Source organism: Anopheles marshallii, chromosome X (genome assembly GCF_943734725.1).
Source record: "Anopheles marshallii chromosome X, idAnoMarsDA_429_01, whole genome shotgun sequence".
Taxonomy (NCBI): domain Eukaryota; kingdom Metazoa; phylum Arthropoda; class Insecta; order Diptera; family Culicidae; genus Anopheles; species Anopheles marshallii.
In genome coordinates, this window is record NC_071325.1 from 3,014,279 (window position 1) to 3,030,871 (window position 16,593).

At 49.9% G+C, this 16,593-nt stretch overlaps 3 protein-coding genes across 3 annotated transcripts; 2 read left to right on the forward strand and 1 right to left on the reverse strand.

Annotated features, from left to right (window-relative positions):
* Positions 1–730: 730 nt before the first annotated feature.
* LOC128714729 (uncharacterized) lies at positions 731–8,725 on the forward strand. The gene is made up of 3 exons (XM_053809613.1): positions 731–2,468; positions 6,264–7,188; positions 7,258–8,725. The coding sequence occupies exons 1-3, from the start codon at positions 731–733 to the stop codon at positions 8,723–8,725; spliced, it is 4,131 nt and encodes a 1,376-aa protein (XP_053665588.1).
* LOC128714740 (aminopeptidase N) lies at positions 2,841–6,133 on the reverse strand. The gene is made up of 6 exons (XM_053809624.1): positions 5,085–6,133; positions 4,941–5,019; positions 4,105–4,868; positions 3,585–3,968; positions 3,192–3,506; positions 2,841–3,105 (listed from the first exon to the last, which is right to left on the reverse strand). The coding sequence occupies exons 1-6, from the start codon at positions 6,131–6,133 to the stop codon at positions 2,841–2,843; spliced, it is 2,856 nt and encodes a 951-aa protein (XP_053665599.1).
* A 3,960-nt stretch (positions 8,726–12,685) lies between the features above and the next one.
* LOC128709545 (aminopeptidase N-like) lies at positions 12,686–16,448 on the forward strand. The gene is made up of 6 exons (XM_053804555.1): positions 12,686–12,976; positions 13,057–13,874; positions 13,945–14,590; positions 14,660–15,263; positions 15,332–15,609; positions 15,708–16,448. Exons 1-6 carry the CDS (start codon positions 12,686–12,688, stop codon positions 16,446–16,448), a joined length of 3,378 nt encoding a protein of 1,125 aa, XP_053660530.1.
* The last annotated feature ends 145 nt before the right edge of the window (positions 16,449–16,593 follow it).

Here is a 16,593-nt window from a genome sequence, read left to right on the forward strand (position 1 = left end):
CTTAAGAACATTCAAGTTCATTCTAAGTTGATCAATGCCCCCGCTCCAGCTAAGAGTAGAAGGTGCAGTGCAATACTATGACTGTACCCCCGATTCGCCGACCTATAGTGCGAAACCCTTCTCACTAATGGTCATGGTAAACAAAGCCGTAGTACCAACAGTACGGTGGCGTACGTGTTGACACTGAAAGTACTAAAAAGGGGGGGCTTATTAAACAGTTTGCCCAACGCCGGAATTGTTTCATTTCCTCGCACAGCTCTGTGTCTCACTGCCGGAGTCGGTTAATTTTGCTCGGCATTTTGGTTTTTTTTTTTGGTGCGTTACATAGAAGGGAAAGCTTAGGCATGGGGTATCACTAAGCTACACAAACAGCATTTGCAACTTCACCATCCTCTCAGCGAAACCCGCACGAGAAACTGTCCGGGGCTCGGTGCGTGGTGACGTTTTTGCATTCCGTTCATTCGCTGGCAAGCCGCCGAACCGAACGGAAGCAGCGTTGCGGATTTTGACCTTGCCGGGAGTGAGTGAGAGTGTGTGTGTGTGTGTGTGTACTTATGTTTTACATACCTCGTGTACACGTTGCGCAACGTGTATAGATCACTGTGTGCTGTTGTTGCCGGTGCATCCGTGCTTTTAGATAAGCAGGGATTGGCAAGCAAAACGTGCCCAACGACCGAAGCGGAAGTGCAATATTACCAAGTGCACGCCTCTGGGAAGCGGTAGATGTGAGATGAGTCTACCATGCACGTCATCCTCTGGCGGGATGGGAAGCGTGCTGAAACTTCTAGCATTCGCAGTGGTGGTGCAGGTAGCAGGTACAACACCATCAAACACAATCACAGCGTCACACAGCAGCAACGATGTGCCACTATCAGCCACCTTTATAACGGTAAACCATTGTGAAGAGCATCCCGTGCCGCAGCTGAACTTTGTGGAACGGTCGAAGATACCGCTCGACTGTCGATGTCCAGCCGGGTTTACCGCGGTACGGGAATACGAGCACACGAACCGAGCGCTATGCGTTGGTATTCGTACGGCAGGACCCTGGCAAGATGGCTGTGTTCGGTCCGGTACCGCTACGGACTATTACGATCTGGATGAGGGTGAGATGGGTGCGGTGCGGAAGCTTCTGCTCCGCGAAAACGTGTCCGAGTGTTGGATCTCTGCGAGGAGACTGTTGAAATATGGTGAGCTAGTGCGACGACTCCCTGGCCCCGAATGGAATGCACCTGTCGCGTTACCAAAGCGATCTCCACTCACACTACCTGAGCCGGACTACAGCAAAGACCATGACTGTGCTACAGTACGCTTCGATCAACAGTCCGAACAGCTGGCGTATCAGAATTGCTCAGCGATCCTGCCGCAGCTATGTGTATACCGGGAAGCTAGCCTTCTTCGGCTGCATTGTGACGCGAACGAGTTTACCACGCGATATTCAAGCTACCAGCGTTACTGTTTCAGTATTAGAAAGAGCAGTTTGAACACCGTTAGCATGCTAAGGTTGGCGATGGAGGTGAATGGAAGCTTTTGGATTGATAACAACCGAAAGGGGCAGCTGTTGATTGAAATGTACGATGCGTCGAAGGATTGTAGCAGCAGCTCCAACGTGATCTACGCTAATCAAAAGGAAAGTACGCATCATGCGCATAGACGAGATGTAAGTGATACCAGACCCGGACCCAGTAGAGACATCTCAGAGTTGAGAGATCTAATACCGATCGTATCTTCGGATCAGCAGAGCTTTGTCTGTGTCGCACAGCAGCGGGTGCAGATTGAGGGCGACAGTTTAGCCGCCGCAGATGGTACAGGCCCCGGTATGTATCTGTACTTTGATAAGGCACGCCTGAAACTCTTCCTTACCGTGTACGGTAAACGGTGGTTCTGGCGGGAGGATCATTCCACTGACGACGGTATCTTGTGCTTCACCAACGCCAACGACGAACAGCTAAAGAATGTAAAGCTAAAAATGTTGCGTGAGTCTCACGTCAAGTGGGGAGCACCGGCACGCAACGCTAACCGTCTCGCTGCGAACCGTACGATGTACGAGGTGAAGCTGGATAAGTACGCACCGCCCCGATCGTACTGGTGCGAAGCCCATCTGGTACCAGACTTTTCTCTCATCAAAACCGATACCGTGCTGGCGCACCGGAAATCGGACTGTAGGCGGTACTTTTCAGCCACGATCGAACTACTGCTGGAACGTTCCAGTACCCGGCCACCGGACACGTTGCGCCTGAAAGACTACGACAAAATGATCGAAGCGTACCTTAAAGCCCACCGCAAGCGACTGCCAGAGCTGAAGCACATCTTTTCCGCGATTAAAGCGACCCGCGTGAAGCGGGTGGAGAACTTCTGGACTTCGGCTAACAATGATTGGTACACCGTACGGCTGCTGCTGCACATCGCCACGAAGTGTGCGAAGGACCTGGACAAAGCAGAACTATTGGAACCCGAAAGCAATGAAATCGGTAAGGCACCGTTTATTGTTTCGCCAGATTTCTTTTTGCGGGTAGTTGTATTAGGCTGCCTAGCATAGCAATGACTCTTTCAGACACTGGCATTAGGTGCTACTACATCCTGCCGTGAAACATTCTAACACACTGCCACGACTACTTACCATCTATGTTAGCTCTACATCAAGATTCTTAAAAAAACAACACCACCAAAGAGCCGTTTGCAATGTTTTTTGGAGCTACTTGTCTATCTTGTACACCATTGCATCGTTTTTTTTCCCCTAGCTCTATCGCCATTTGGTAGCATTTATATGTGTTTGCTCTGTCTGTTTGAACCTATGAACATTGCTTTTAAAATACAACTACCTCCCGCGTTGAAACGCTTGATCAGCCAAGAAACTTCTGATCCGCTACACCGTTGCTGGCGAGGAAGCTGTCGAGCCACTTCTCTATGACTGGCAAATTTTCGTCGCTCCATTTCGTTTCTTCCTTGATGTTTTTCAACGACTTCTCGATGATGTGTTCCGCCGTACCAAACTCGCCTTGGTGCTGCACGTACAGCTGCGACACCATATCGTAGCCTTCCTGCGTGGTGAACAATCCAGTGGCGGAGTTGATCATATTGTCCCACAGCGATTCTCGATCCTTGAATCTGTATGAGTGTGTACAGAAAACAGTGTATTAGAAGCGGTGTTAGCGAAGATTAGCTGATGCGTTTGGCACATCACTATGCCTTACCGTAGTTTGATTGCATCCCAATTATTCTTGAGGAAGTTAAACAGCGTCGAGTAGCCACTCGAACCACCGGAAAGCATCTTGAAGATGAGGCTGATATCGTTGTCGGTGAAGTTACCATTATCTTCCAGTACCATAATGTTCAGCAGGCGATCAATCTTGAACGGTTGGCTAGGGCAGCCGGCGAGCGTTTTGAGCAGGTACGTGCGCTCACTCTTAACGCGCGACTCCGGGAAATTGATGACGCGCTGCAGTCCGAACTCCCACTCTTCGCGCGTACCCCATTTAAACACTGGACATATGTACTGGTTGGCAACACTGGAGAAGAACAACGATAGAAAAACCAGATTATATTCATTTCGCTCCGGTGCGAACCCCTATCAAGACGATACGCACGGATTGCCTGCATCTGGATCCGGACTGTCCATCCACTTCTTGAACGCTCGTTGCGCTTCCTCGATGCAGGGTTTGTACCCGGCACGGCAGAGGAAATTTTTGGCCAACGAGCGTAAGTTTGCCTTCCACATCTCTTCGTTTTCCTGCTGGTTGATAACCAGCTCCTCGTACAGTGGCGTCAGCAGGGTGCGGACGTACATCTCGAACTTTTTGTGCACGGCAGACATATCGATGTGGCGACCGATGTGGTCGATCAGCGTGAATACGGGATTCCACACCAGATGGTTACGCTCGTACTTCATGAAGAGCGTCATGTTGAAGGCGGTACCGAAGCTAAGATCACCCGCGTACGCCAAGTTCCATGCGTCGTGGAGCAGCTTTGCTCTGAGGAAAGGAAACAAATTGGTTAGGGGTGTTGTTGAATTTTGTTGTTTGGTACTCAAGATGCAACGTACATGCAAGTATGTAGCAAGCATTAGGCAATAAAATAACATGCACTCCACTGCGGTCCATTCCCTACCGGGTGTAGACGGGAATTTTAGTTCGGCTCTCGTCCTTCTGCAGGAAGGTGGCGAGCAGGTTCCAGTTGCGCTCGTCGTAGTTCACCGGGAACGGTCCAATCTCCTCCGGATTGACGATGATAAACTCATCCGGTCCGGGCAGCTCCTCCAGCTTTACCTCGCGCACCTGCTTCATCCATTTCACCGTGCTGATGTTGGCAAAGTTTAAACGATCCTGCGCCACAACCACGATCGGGATCCACCATAGCATCTTATCCTGTTCCGGCACATCATGCGGACGCTCGCGCAAATATAGCCGCTGCGTGATGGTGGCGGAACGGTTCTCGTACGACCGTACCACCTTCACCATCGGAATGCGGTCTTTGGTAATCCACGAGTTGACGACATCGTTCACCGTGACCGATTCGCACAGCCGCTGATCGAGATGGGCCTGCTTGGTGAGCGCTTCCCATACGTCATCACCGTAGAACGTTTTGTACTCGCGATGCTGGATGAACTTCTGCATGCCGCGTCGGAACGTATCCTCGCCGAGCGTGTAGTTGAGCATACGCAACACTAGCTCTGTTTTGCTGCACGTCGTCTCCTGCTTCATAGCGGTGATGCGCGAATGTGGGTAGCGTTTGCTAAACTCGTAGTAGATCGAGTACAGGATGGTCATTGGGTATTTGCCCTCGAACTCATCACCACCATCGATTTTGATGGCGGTGTCTGCCGAGAGGAACCCTGCAATAGCTTTGTTCACGTGCGCATCGCTCCACCAGTGCTGTTGGGAAGGGACGTGGACCGTTATACTGGGTCAAGACTATTCATTTAGATCTTCATCTTTTATCATTACCGGAGTGATCCACGAGCCTAGCCATTGGTAGACGAGTTCCTGAGCAAGGTTGTAGTATCCTCTCATCAGCTCACTCTCTCTAAAAGATAAAAAACGATTACTTATGTGCAGCCGGTTTAAAAAAAAAAGGCTAGTTTCACCTACTTGAACACAATCAAACCCCAGTTGTCTGCCGGTTTGACGTACGAGAATCCCGGCAGTGCCACCACGTCCAGCTTCTCGAGCGGGAGCTGTACGCCCCAGTATTGCTGGAGCTTTCTAAGCGCCAGCTTGACCCGCTGCTGCACATCGGCCACATTTTTCTGGAAGTCACGTCGCGCCCAGATACGGACCGCTGGCATCGTGCGCTCGTCGTCCTTCTCGTCCGACATGGACGGCACTTCCTGCAGGTCGGAGATCAGGAAGCCAAACGTGAAGGTCGACATCGGCGGTGTACGCTTGAACACGTCGATCACGTGCTTCGAGTCGGCGGACGACAGGTCTTCCGTGCGCTCCAGCTCGGTGTTGAACAGCACGTGGTGCGTTCTCGGACGTACGATGCTGACGTTGAACGGCACCTTGTACGCGGGCTCGTCGAAGCAGGGAAAAACGCGGCGTGCGTTATGCGGCCGGAAGTACGTACCAACGTATGTGTGTTCTTCGGCCTCTATCACGCCCTCGGATTCCGTACCGGCCGCATCAGCTCCACCACCGTTGGACTGCTGCTTATACCTGCCTTCAAAGATGCCTTCCACATTCTCCCAAATGTTACCGTTGAACTTCAGGCGTACCTCATAAGCGACCCCAACCGCCAGGTCGTCGTGGAAGTAAATTACCAGCAGTGGTTTTTTTGGAACTCGATCCACCCGCCTTATCGGGATCTTGCTGTCAACACCGATCTGCACTACCTCCAGGTCCAGCTCATCCACCACGAGGTCGTGGTGGGCATGGAGCGTTATCCGATTGGTAGATTTCGCACACATCATCGTGATGTTGACGCGCCCGGCAAAGGTGGACTTTTCGAGCGTTGGGTGTAGGAAGAGACTGTAACCCGACGGAACCAGATCGGTGGGCAGCTTCGTATCGGATATGAGGGGATTCGCAGCGGACAGGTCGATGCTTCTGCGTATCCGATATTCCTTCCAGGTGTATCCGTACGGCAGCAGCATTATCGATAGTACCACTATCAGCAACGAAAGCGGATGCCGCCCCATCTTGTGGGCGATGTACTTTGCAGATGTTGCTTTGCAAATGAGAACTGCCAAATATAAAGAAAACAAAAATACAAAGTTGCTAGAGGGGTGTTGATCGACACGTTTGTTTTCCTATCCTGTTTCGTTACAGAGCTACCTGCAGAGTATTTGGACTACTATCAAATGCATAAAAGCTTAACTTTCGCACTCGGGTCACTAAATGGTGAAGAAGGGTTTCGTTTCCTTGCGACCAACAGCACCGAGTACTGTCTGCCGGAAAGCCTCAAGCTAGCGCCGGGGAAGAATGTATGGTGGGCTGCCCGGTTGGGTGAGACGGTGGCGCCCAGAAATCTCTGCCTGATTGAGCACAGCGGACTTCCGGTCGCGAGACGCTGCTTGGGCGACTACCTGTACGGATGCGCCTGGGACTGGAACCCTGGCAGCGAACTCTGCTCCAACCAAAAACGTCCAACAACCAACCTGCTGTACCGGTACAGCGTTAGCCAGCTGAATCAAAGTGTGCTGGGGGAGGTATTCAACCAGGCGACCGATGTGCTAGCCCTCCCGGAGGATGTCATTCCTGCCGATCTGTTTTACATCTCAAAAACGCTCGAAAACGTACCAACACTGTTCGGCTCGAACGAGACGGTTGAGGAGGGACGGGACGACCCCGGTAGGCACTACTTCTGCAACATTAGCAACATCCTGAGCCGGGTGATGTATCTGAACGAAACGACCGTTGTGTTATCGCAGAGGGCGCTGAACACCACCAACATTCTGCTGGACGCAACCGAAACCATTGTGAACCAGCTGGCAGTGTCGCGAGATACGTCGACATTGATGCAGGGCGATCAGTACGATTGTGAGGCGTCGGGTACGGTACAGCAGCACCGTCAAAATGATGGCACGGTGCTGTTTCGTACCGCGAGGTTGATTGTGTTGATAGCAGATCCTAGTGTGGCAAACGTGACAGGACTCGCTCTGTTCCGAGGTGAAGACTCTCGTCCAGAAGCTGACGTAGGTTCGGATGGTTTGGAAGCTGGCGAGCATGAAGACTTTAACGGTTATCGGCTGCGGTGAGTTTTAAGACTTGTACCCAACCCTGTGTTGGCTATTCACCCTTACTGATCCTCCCCATATTTTAGGTACTTGTACATGAACCAATCGATCGAATCACTGCTAGTGGAGCCAGATCTTGAAATAGGTTCGTTCATCCCGCAGCACGTAATTGAAGGGCTGGATGAGCTGAACGAAGCACTCGCATCAGCTGATGTGGAAGTCGATCCCGACACTAGTGAGGTTGGTACTACACCGCCCAGCGAGTGGCAGGACCCGGTGCCGACTCCACCACCGCTGCGCATTATCATCACCATCTACTACAACGATCACGCGTTTCGCGAAACGAAAAACGGTACGATCGCACGTCCAAACTCGAAGATCATCAGCGTTAACATGCCAGGGTATGGTTCGCGCATGCCGGACGAGATACCGATCTACACCCGCGAACACGTCCGAGACCGTGCGGGACGTTGCGGATATTGGTCGTTCGATGCGAAAAATTCCACCGAGTTCGGACACTGGTCGTACGATGAGTGCCGTCTGCTAAACAGCTCCGGCACCCTGTCACTGTGCGGTTGCTTCCACCTGACGTCCTTCTCCCGCCTGACGAAGGACATCCAGATGGTGGAGACGGTGGGCGTTTCGCAGAAGTTTATAGCGGATAAGGGTACACTAGCGCTGGACATCATCACCGCGATCGGTTGCTCGATGTCGTTGCTCGGGGTGGTGGGCATTTTCGCCACCGCCATACTGTTCCCGACCTGGCGTTCGAAGGCGAGCAGCAAGATACTGCTGCAGCTGTCGTGCGCGATCGCGATCGAGATGATTATCATCTTTCTCGAGGGTCCGGACATTGATCAGAACCGGATCAGCCAGATCGAATGCGCACTGCTCGGTGCGATCTTCCACTACATCATACTGGTGACGTTCATGTGGATGCTGATCACCGCGTACCTGCAGTTCATGCGCTACGTCAAGGTGCTCGGCCAGCTGCGACCGGCCCATTTCATCCTGAAGGCAACGGTTTGCTGCTGGGGTGGCCCACTGCTGGTTGTCACCTTGTTTCTCAGCCTAGACTACACGCTGTATCTGAAGCGTGACAACATCTCGGACATCTGCTACCCGCACGGTACCGCACTCTGGTACGGGTTGCTGCTACCGATAGGATTGATTATATTCGTCAATCTCGTCAGCTTTGTGATAGTGATGTACCACATCTTCACCATACCGAACAACCTGACCAAGACGGCTGATCACGCAATGACGCTGGCCCAGCTGCGTCTGTCCGTGTTTCTGTTCTTTCTGCTCGGGCTACCGTGGATATTCGGCATGCTGACCACGGGCACGGAGGACAAGCTGTTCGCCTACCTCTTCTGTCTAACCGCACCGATACAGGGCTTCATACTGTTCGTGTACTTCGTCATTATGGACCCGACCGCTCGCCGGTTTTGGTACCGGAAGCTGCAGCGTCTGCCCTGTGTCGCGCGCACGGGCAAACAGGTGGATGGCGAACAAACGACATCACAAAACACTTCATTCAATACGTATCTTTGATCGGGTTCTTGCGGTGCGTACTCACAACTGAAACGAGTATTGCCGGCATATTGGATGTTGTGTTTTATCCAAGCGTTTTTGCTTTTCTTTTTTTTTTTTTGATAGTAGCTTTGATCACTAATGACTTACACGACTCCTACTACTTCATTCCTTTCTGGTACGGTTCTCGCAAACACTGCACATCGTACCATATTTATTGAAACATTCCTTCTCATAACCAACCAAACACCTAGCAGCTAGTGGGAGACTCTCCGATCGGTAGTGAAGTATGCCAGATAGTCTTACCTTTATTTTTCTACAGCTGTCAGACACCACCCGCAACGTGTCAGTGGAGTGCTTGGCATCAGATAACACCAACTAATAAGCAGAAGAAACAGAGAAAATCACCAATGTACACCGTTGCACACAGGATACAGTTTGCTGCGGGCGCACTTTCTTGCGCGTCCTCCCGTCTTAAGATCAACCGAGAGACTAAAAGTCGCCACTGGTCACGCACGAGCTGCTAGCTTGTTGTCGCGAACAGAACACCGATCCGTTGTACGCGCGGGCAGTACTACTAGCGGCGCAAGATCCGCATTGCCTATTAACGTGCTTAGGAGCGCAAAAGTAAAATACCATTATCCAATCAAGCTACAAAACAGCCAACCACTTGAAGGATTCCGAAATGGATTGCTCGCATTATTCAATTTAACGGAAGTGTAGGCACCGTGTGACGTGGTACACGTTTTGGTTTGCACCGTTTCGGTTCGCTCCACCGGTGCTGCCTGCCCTCGTCCCAATTGCGGCTGGTGGTCCGGTCTTCGAAGATGTGTGTTTATGCTCATTAACTTACATCAATACGACCGGAATCCCGAGAGCCCTAAGGTAGATGTGAAGATGTCACACCCGTCCTTTCCCTACTTGGGATTGATTTGTCCTGTTTGAGGAATTTACTCGCAAACATCACCATTCAGGGACGGATACGCATTGCTGCGGATGTAGGCAAACTTCAGTAACCGATTACGTAGCGCTTGCTTTTCTACATCTTGTCAACATAACGATCGAATCTACCAGTTACTTAGCAGCTGCAACACGCATCTAAAGTTATTCCGCCTAATGGATTGATTAGAAGCGACCCCTAATGTCCGCCAGTTAAGATTACAACATGAAGTTACCTGCTACCTGGCGTCCCCCATTTTGTTTGTCTCGTTCCGCTGTTCCGCTTCTATGCCATTAGCAAAGCAAATAACGAAAAAAAAAAATGGCGGAAGCAAAAATGAGCACATTGGTAAAAAAACACACCACGAATGCAATGTTCAGATGGTGGCTGGCTTGGTTTTGGTGGCGTTGTGTACATAGGGCCCCGGGACGACATTGCGTTGGCAAATGGAAACCTCAATTAGTAGCAACCGCGGCACCGGTCAATAAATTGGGCATAAGTAAGTGGTGATACATGAAAAAAAAAGAAAACCTTGCACACTTCTAGGGGCAATATTTATACGCGGCAAACAACGTGGCAAATGAGGTGTAAATGTTGAGTGATTGTTTCGATAGGGAATTCTTCGCTTTTAGACAGGTGGGAGAGAGAGAGATGCGCGAGCAACGAATAAAGAATAAAACAATGAATGTATATTTTGATATTATTTATATGCAGCAACGCTTGAAGAGTGTGTAAATATTTGTATGGATGTATCTTCAGGGAACAATAGAACATTTAGAAAACATTTTTTTAATTGACCAGAACACAGTACAGTCCTTCGTTTCTATTAATTTTAATCAACAAATGAATAAATATTTCATATTGATATAAAACCAAGCAATTCCGGGCCGTATTTGAGCAAAAAGTGAGCTAATACCACAATTAAATATAGTTCAAATGTAAGGCTATTTGAGAGGTCGCAGGACTGACTATTCAGCTACGGATAACTAAAGTTAAAGAAAGCCCGAAATGGTAAACCTAGGCCTCTTGAGGAGGCGGAGGAGGTTAACAAACTATAGACATGACTAAACGACAAAGAAATTTCATGATCTCTTCCCGATCTGTTCTCAGACTAAAACACGAAGACGAAGCTTTTGCCGTAAGTTGCGGGGGTCGTAAACGTTCAATCTAGCGCTGTGGAAATAACGATAAGCGTACCAACGCCTATGCCTGCAATGTTCATTGTGAGATGAGTTTAAAATGTACGCAATATTGCACGCCGTCACCGCTCCGCGGAGACTAGAAAATTCCGAAACCCTTGCGCCACCAACGTGATTTTACAGCAACAATGTACAATCGGAATCGATCACATCTCCAGTGTTGTTGGACACTCCCCATTTCGATGTGGATCTATAACGTTCCATCCGGTGCCGCTGTGTGACGGACGAGGGTGCGGAGTATGCACGTATGTTTACCAGCTTTAACCTTGCAGATGAGACGCAACAGGTATCAAATTGAATTAACAGCTAAAAACGAGCCTAGATGAGACCACTCTGAGCGGAAGAAGAAGAGTTGCTCGTGGGACGTTCGTCCATCTTTGTTCCTCTCGTATAGGACGGTATCTTCGGCGTGTGTTTAATTGGGTCATTGTGAAATACGCATCATTTGCGAGAATTTTAATACCGGCAGGTAATTCCGTTCCTCCAACGCACACTACACCTTAGGCTAAAGCGTTAACCGAAGCGAACCGGATTGTTGCAAAGTACTGATCTCTAATCTTCATGAAACGTTAAAGAATATTTTTAGACAGAAGAACCTTTTTTGATGAAACACAAATCATCGATAACTTGTGGAGGTTGTTGGAATTCTACTGCTGATAAAAGTCAGTGCATGCGATACACGATCCAGCACCCTGGGTCATGTGTTGATGCTGCGTGTCGAGGCGCACATACCAACCCAACACCGCCACTATCTCATTCGATCCGAGATCAACAGATTTGGCGACGCATATACTTTAGGGTCTGTCGCACAAGTGTAATGATATTTGCATTGTGATAAGGCCACTGCAGCTCTCGCTTTTATAATGCTCCCGCGTCCCACCCGTTGTGTGCCGTACCCGACCGGGCAACGGAGGGACAAAAAGAACAATACTGCATTGTAGTGCTTGCGGCAACACCTGCCCCTCCGGTCCTGGCAACGGCAAGGTGGTCATCCGAGCCGCAGCGCAAACGTCCAAACACACCGAGCAACAGGAGCAAGCAGGAACGGCAATAACCATTGAACGCCGATGGCAAAAGACACGAAATGAAGCGAAACGAAGCGTGGCAAGCGGATTGTCATCTATCTAGAATGGAGTGAGCGCTGTGCCACTGGTGGCTAGTCGCTGTGTCGAACCCGGGGTATACTGCTGCAGCTACCTTCGTGTGTGCACGCACGCGTTCGGTGTTGGGAGTTTAGTAACGCTTTGGGCCGTTGCCGACTGCGCACTTGCTGTCGGACCGACCGATTCCACATGGGTAAGTGAGTGCCGTGGCGTTGGTTTACTGTACCCGCAGAGGTCCTCCGGCGATAACAATCAAGCGTAAACAAAGGATAGCGCACCGAAAGAGTCTTTAACCGGGACTGATTACATCAGTGAGCGAAGTTAACCAGAACTGTGCGGCATATAGGTGTTGAAAAAAAAAATGACATAATAGTGTGAGGTTGAAGAGTACGTTGGTGAGCAGGGAACAGTATCCCAGTGCGTTAGCTTCAGTTCAAAATCTTGTAAAACGAGTTAGAGCAACAACAACAACAAAAAATATCTGAATTCTGAATTAACCCACGCGCACCACCATATCACGTGCTAATATTGCTTTTTTTTTCTCCATTTGTTTTCCCGTTTGTTTCTCGCTCTCTCGCTGTCTTTCTCGGGCTTTTCGAACTGGCACCCATTCCAGCCGCACACCATCAACACTAAAGCTCTCTATCGACGGATTCCGGTTGCTGCTGCTGTTGTTGTTCGCCGCTTACCAGTTTCGTGCTGGCCAAATACCGCGCAAAGCAGAGGTAGAATAACTGCCATGAACCTTAACGAGTGGGATCGCAAGAAGATCTACCGCCACACCGCCCACCAACCCCCGGCGCAACACCTGTACAGCCCGTACGGTCAGCCGCACCATCACCATCAGGGGGACGCGTCCGAGTATGCATTTACCGCTGGGTCACCGGTCGAGGACGGTAACATCGAGTATGAGCGCAAGGGTGGATGCTTCGTGTCGATCTGCCGCGGCATCAGCATCGCCGTGCTGATATTCGTGTTCATCTTCTTCATGGCGTTTACGATATTTTTCAGCACAAAGTATGCTTATGAGGTGTGTGTGTTTTCGTTGCGAGTGGCAGGGCTTTATTGCGGTGTGGATTAAAACTAAGTTGCTTGCATTATCTTCACCAGCACAAGCCAAACCTGACGCTGGAGGACTTCCTCAATCACCGTGCGTATTTGATCGACAAGCGAGCTCGCATACCGAAGCACGTTATACCGAAGCATTACCGGCTGTTCATACATCCCGTCTTCAACGAAACCGAACACCCGTTCAGCTATACCGGCATCGTCTGGGTGACGGTGACGTCCAAAAAGCCCAACAACAAGCGCATCGAGCTGAACGTGAAGAACCTCAAGATACGGCTAGAGAACGTGACCGTGCTGAAGAGTATTCGGCTCACCAATAATGACTTTGACGAGGATCTTGATTGGGACCTGAGCGAGGAAGATTTGTACTCACTGCCGAGGTTGAACCGTCGTCGAAAGCGACGCCAAGTGGGGGAAGATGCAGATGTGCCTGTAACGCTGTTCCCGACCCACCATCCTCCTGCACATGACGTACGCGAAGAGTTGCTGGACGGTAGGGAAATCGAAGGAGAAGAGAAGGAAGATGAGTCCGACGATGAGATGGCGGAAGGGAACGGACAGATGGGTCCGAACGGTACGGCTACCGATGAGGGTGGTCCGAATAGTAGTAGCGTGGAAAACGCTACCATTATCGATAAGTCGAAATTCTACCATCATCCAGTATTTCCGGCGGATGATTTCGTCACCATCAAGATACTGGACATTGAGTTTGACGAGTCAAACGAAAAGATGATCATCTTCCTGGGTACGGAAATGAAGAAGGACATCTACTATATCGTGAAGGTGAACTTTTTCGGCAACATGACCAATGATAAGGGGCTGTACTACACGCATTACGAGGATGACGCACCGACTCACAGGTAGGTTTAGACTAGATTCTACGGAAAAGAAGTGCCGCACAGGTGTGCCATTAATCCGCTTACTGTGCAGACACTTTGCAGCGACCGTACTGGAACCGAACAATGCGCGACGGCTGTATCCCTGCATGGACGATCACAACTTCCGGTCACCGTTCGAGCTGAACATTGCGCGGAAAAGTGACATGAACACGGCATCCAGCATGAACCTGGAGATGTCCGAACCGATGGAGACGGGTGACATTGTGGTGGACACGTACAATACCACCGATATGGTGCGGGCATCGGAGATTGGTTTCGTCGTGACGGATATGGTGCCGGAACGGTACCGGATAACGAGCAGGGTAAGCCTGCTGGCATTCACCCGCACACGGTACGACGAAAACATCAAGAACGCGACGAGCGTCTTTTCGCGCGTGCTGCAGATCTACGAACAGTATCTGGGCGTACCGTTCCCGTACGAGGTGATCCGATACGTAACGATACCGAACATTGACCATACGACGTACGAGATCAAGGAGGGAATGGTGCTGTCGAGCGAGAAACGGTTGATAAAATCGGCGGACTATTTTCCACCACTGGATAAGAGCATCAGCCGGGAGGTGGCGAACGAGCTCGCCAAGCTGTTCATCCACAAGCTGGCGGATTATAAAAACAAGGAAACGTACTGGCTGCATGAATCGATACCACTGTATCTGGAGGCACTGGCGTTGCGCAACGTACGTGATTGGTGCCAGTCGGGACGCAGACTTTTTGCTCTTATCAGCTTCTCTTGTCCTACTTTCCAGATGACTACCACGAATTCGACGACACTGGATGACTTCCTGCTCGAGGGTCGGTTGCGTTCGATGCGCGAGGAGATGAACACCAAAACGTCCGCACTGAACATCTTCACCAATCACTGGGAGGAGGATACACACTTCGAGCTGGTCAAGTACAAAGGGTTGAGTGTGTTGCGCATGATGAACTACACGCTCGGACAGCGTACGTTTGATCACTTCATACGGGAGTACTTCCGCTACCGGATGGAGAGCGAATCGATCGATGTCATTGACATACTGAACAATGGTGGGGAAGGTGTGAGCCGTACGGACAGTGTGTTCCACAGCTTCCTGTATAGCTGGAGCAGCCTGGAGAAGTATCCCATCATCAATATCAAACGAAACAATGCGACGGGCGTCTTTGAGCTGCGTCAGATTCCGCTACCGTTCGAAGAAGAACCGGCAGAACAGCTCTGGACCGTGCCGGTAACGTTTATAAACGATACAAACCAACGACTGTTCGTAGAGAAGGTACGCTGGCTGACGGACGGTGAAAACTTGCTTACGGTCAAGTCGGACTGTAAAACGTCCAATAACAGCTCCTGGATTATAGTGAACCCGAGCGGTATTGGTAGGTTGCTAATTAGCTAATGTGTTTTTTCTCTGGAGCAGGTGGTAAAGAATGGTCCCTCGTTGCAGGTTATTACCGAGTTAATTATGAACCGTCCCATTGGATTAAGCTTGCTCACGTGTTAAATGGTAACTTCCACTATCTGCCATACACAACGCTTGCTATAATAGTGGACGATGCGCTTAATCTGGCACGGTTGGGGCAGCTGAATTACTCGATTGCATTTAATGTGGTTTCGTTCTTGAAGCAGAATAACGAACACTATCAACCGTGGAAGCTGGCACTCAGCAATCTGGAATTTGTATATCACGCCACTGAGGATCTGCCCAGCTTCCGGCATATAGAGGTAAGGAATATGAATCTACCGTCTATTTAATCTGCTTTATTCTATTCTAGTAAAACTACTTAATTTCATTGAATATTTCTTTGGGCTTAATCTCGTAGCGTTTCTTAGAGTACCTCATACTGGACAAATATGAAGAGATACAGCACAGTAACGACACTACCTATTACAACCCTTTGATCAAAGAGCTGATCGTGCAGTGGGCCTGTAAGCTTGGTGTCACTTCCTGCATCGAACAGCATAAAGCTCTGTTTCAGGCGATCTTCTACAATCAAACCGTCTCGCCTTTCGAACAGCGCGAGGAAAAACTCCTACGCATTTTGTGCACCACCGTCAAGTACAGTGGCCTGTCCGAGTGGAAAAAGGTTGAGCAGCAGTACCGCGAAACTACCGATATCAACTATCAGCGCATCCTGATCAAAAGTCTCGGCTGCACCAGAGAAATAAGCATGATCAAGCGTTACCTTGGCCTGCTGAAGCATCCCCATTTTAGCATGTACAGCAAGGAAATTCTTACCTCGGTCAGCGAGAACAAGGTCGCACTGAAGTACACGCTAGACTTTCTCTTCAACGAGTGGATCGATGTGCGGCAGTATCTGACGCTGTACGACATCTCGATTCTGCTGCGCAGCATCTCGAACATGAACGAGTTTAAGATGTACGAGCAGATCTTCTTCCGCTACTCGTACACGTTCCAGACGATGGATAAGGAAATTCTCAAGCGCATGCGTGACATCATTATCAAGCTAATGGTATGGCGGAACGAGATAGCGCCTGTGATTGAGTTCGAGCCGTTTGACTTTAGCACGGACGCGGCAAACCAGGACGCGATGTACCTGTGACAGGTTGTGCCGTTGTTTTGTAAGTTTTTGTTTGTTATCGTTTACTGTTCATTAGTTTTGCTGAACGTCCGTTTGGTATTAAATAGTGCGTATTATGTGAGACTTAGCACCTGCATATGTGAAAAACGGTCTGCCAATAAAGAAT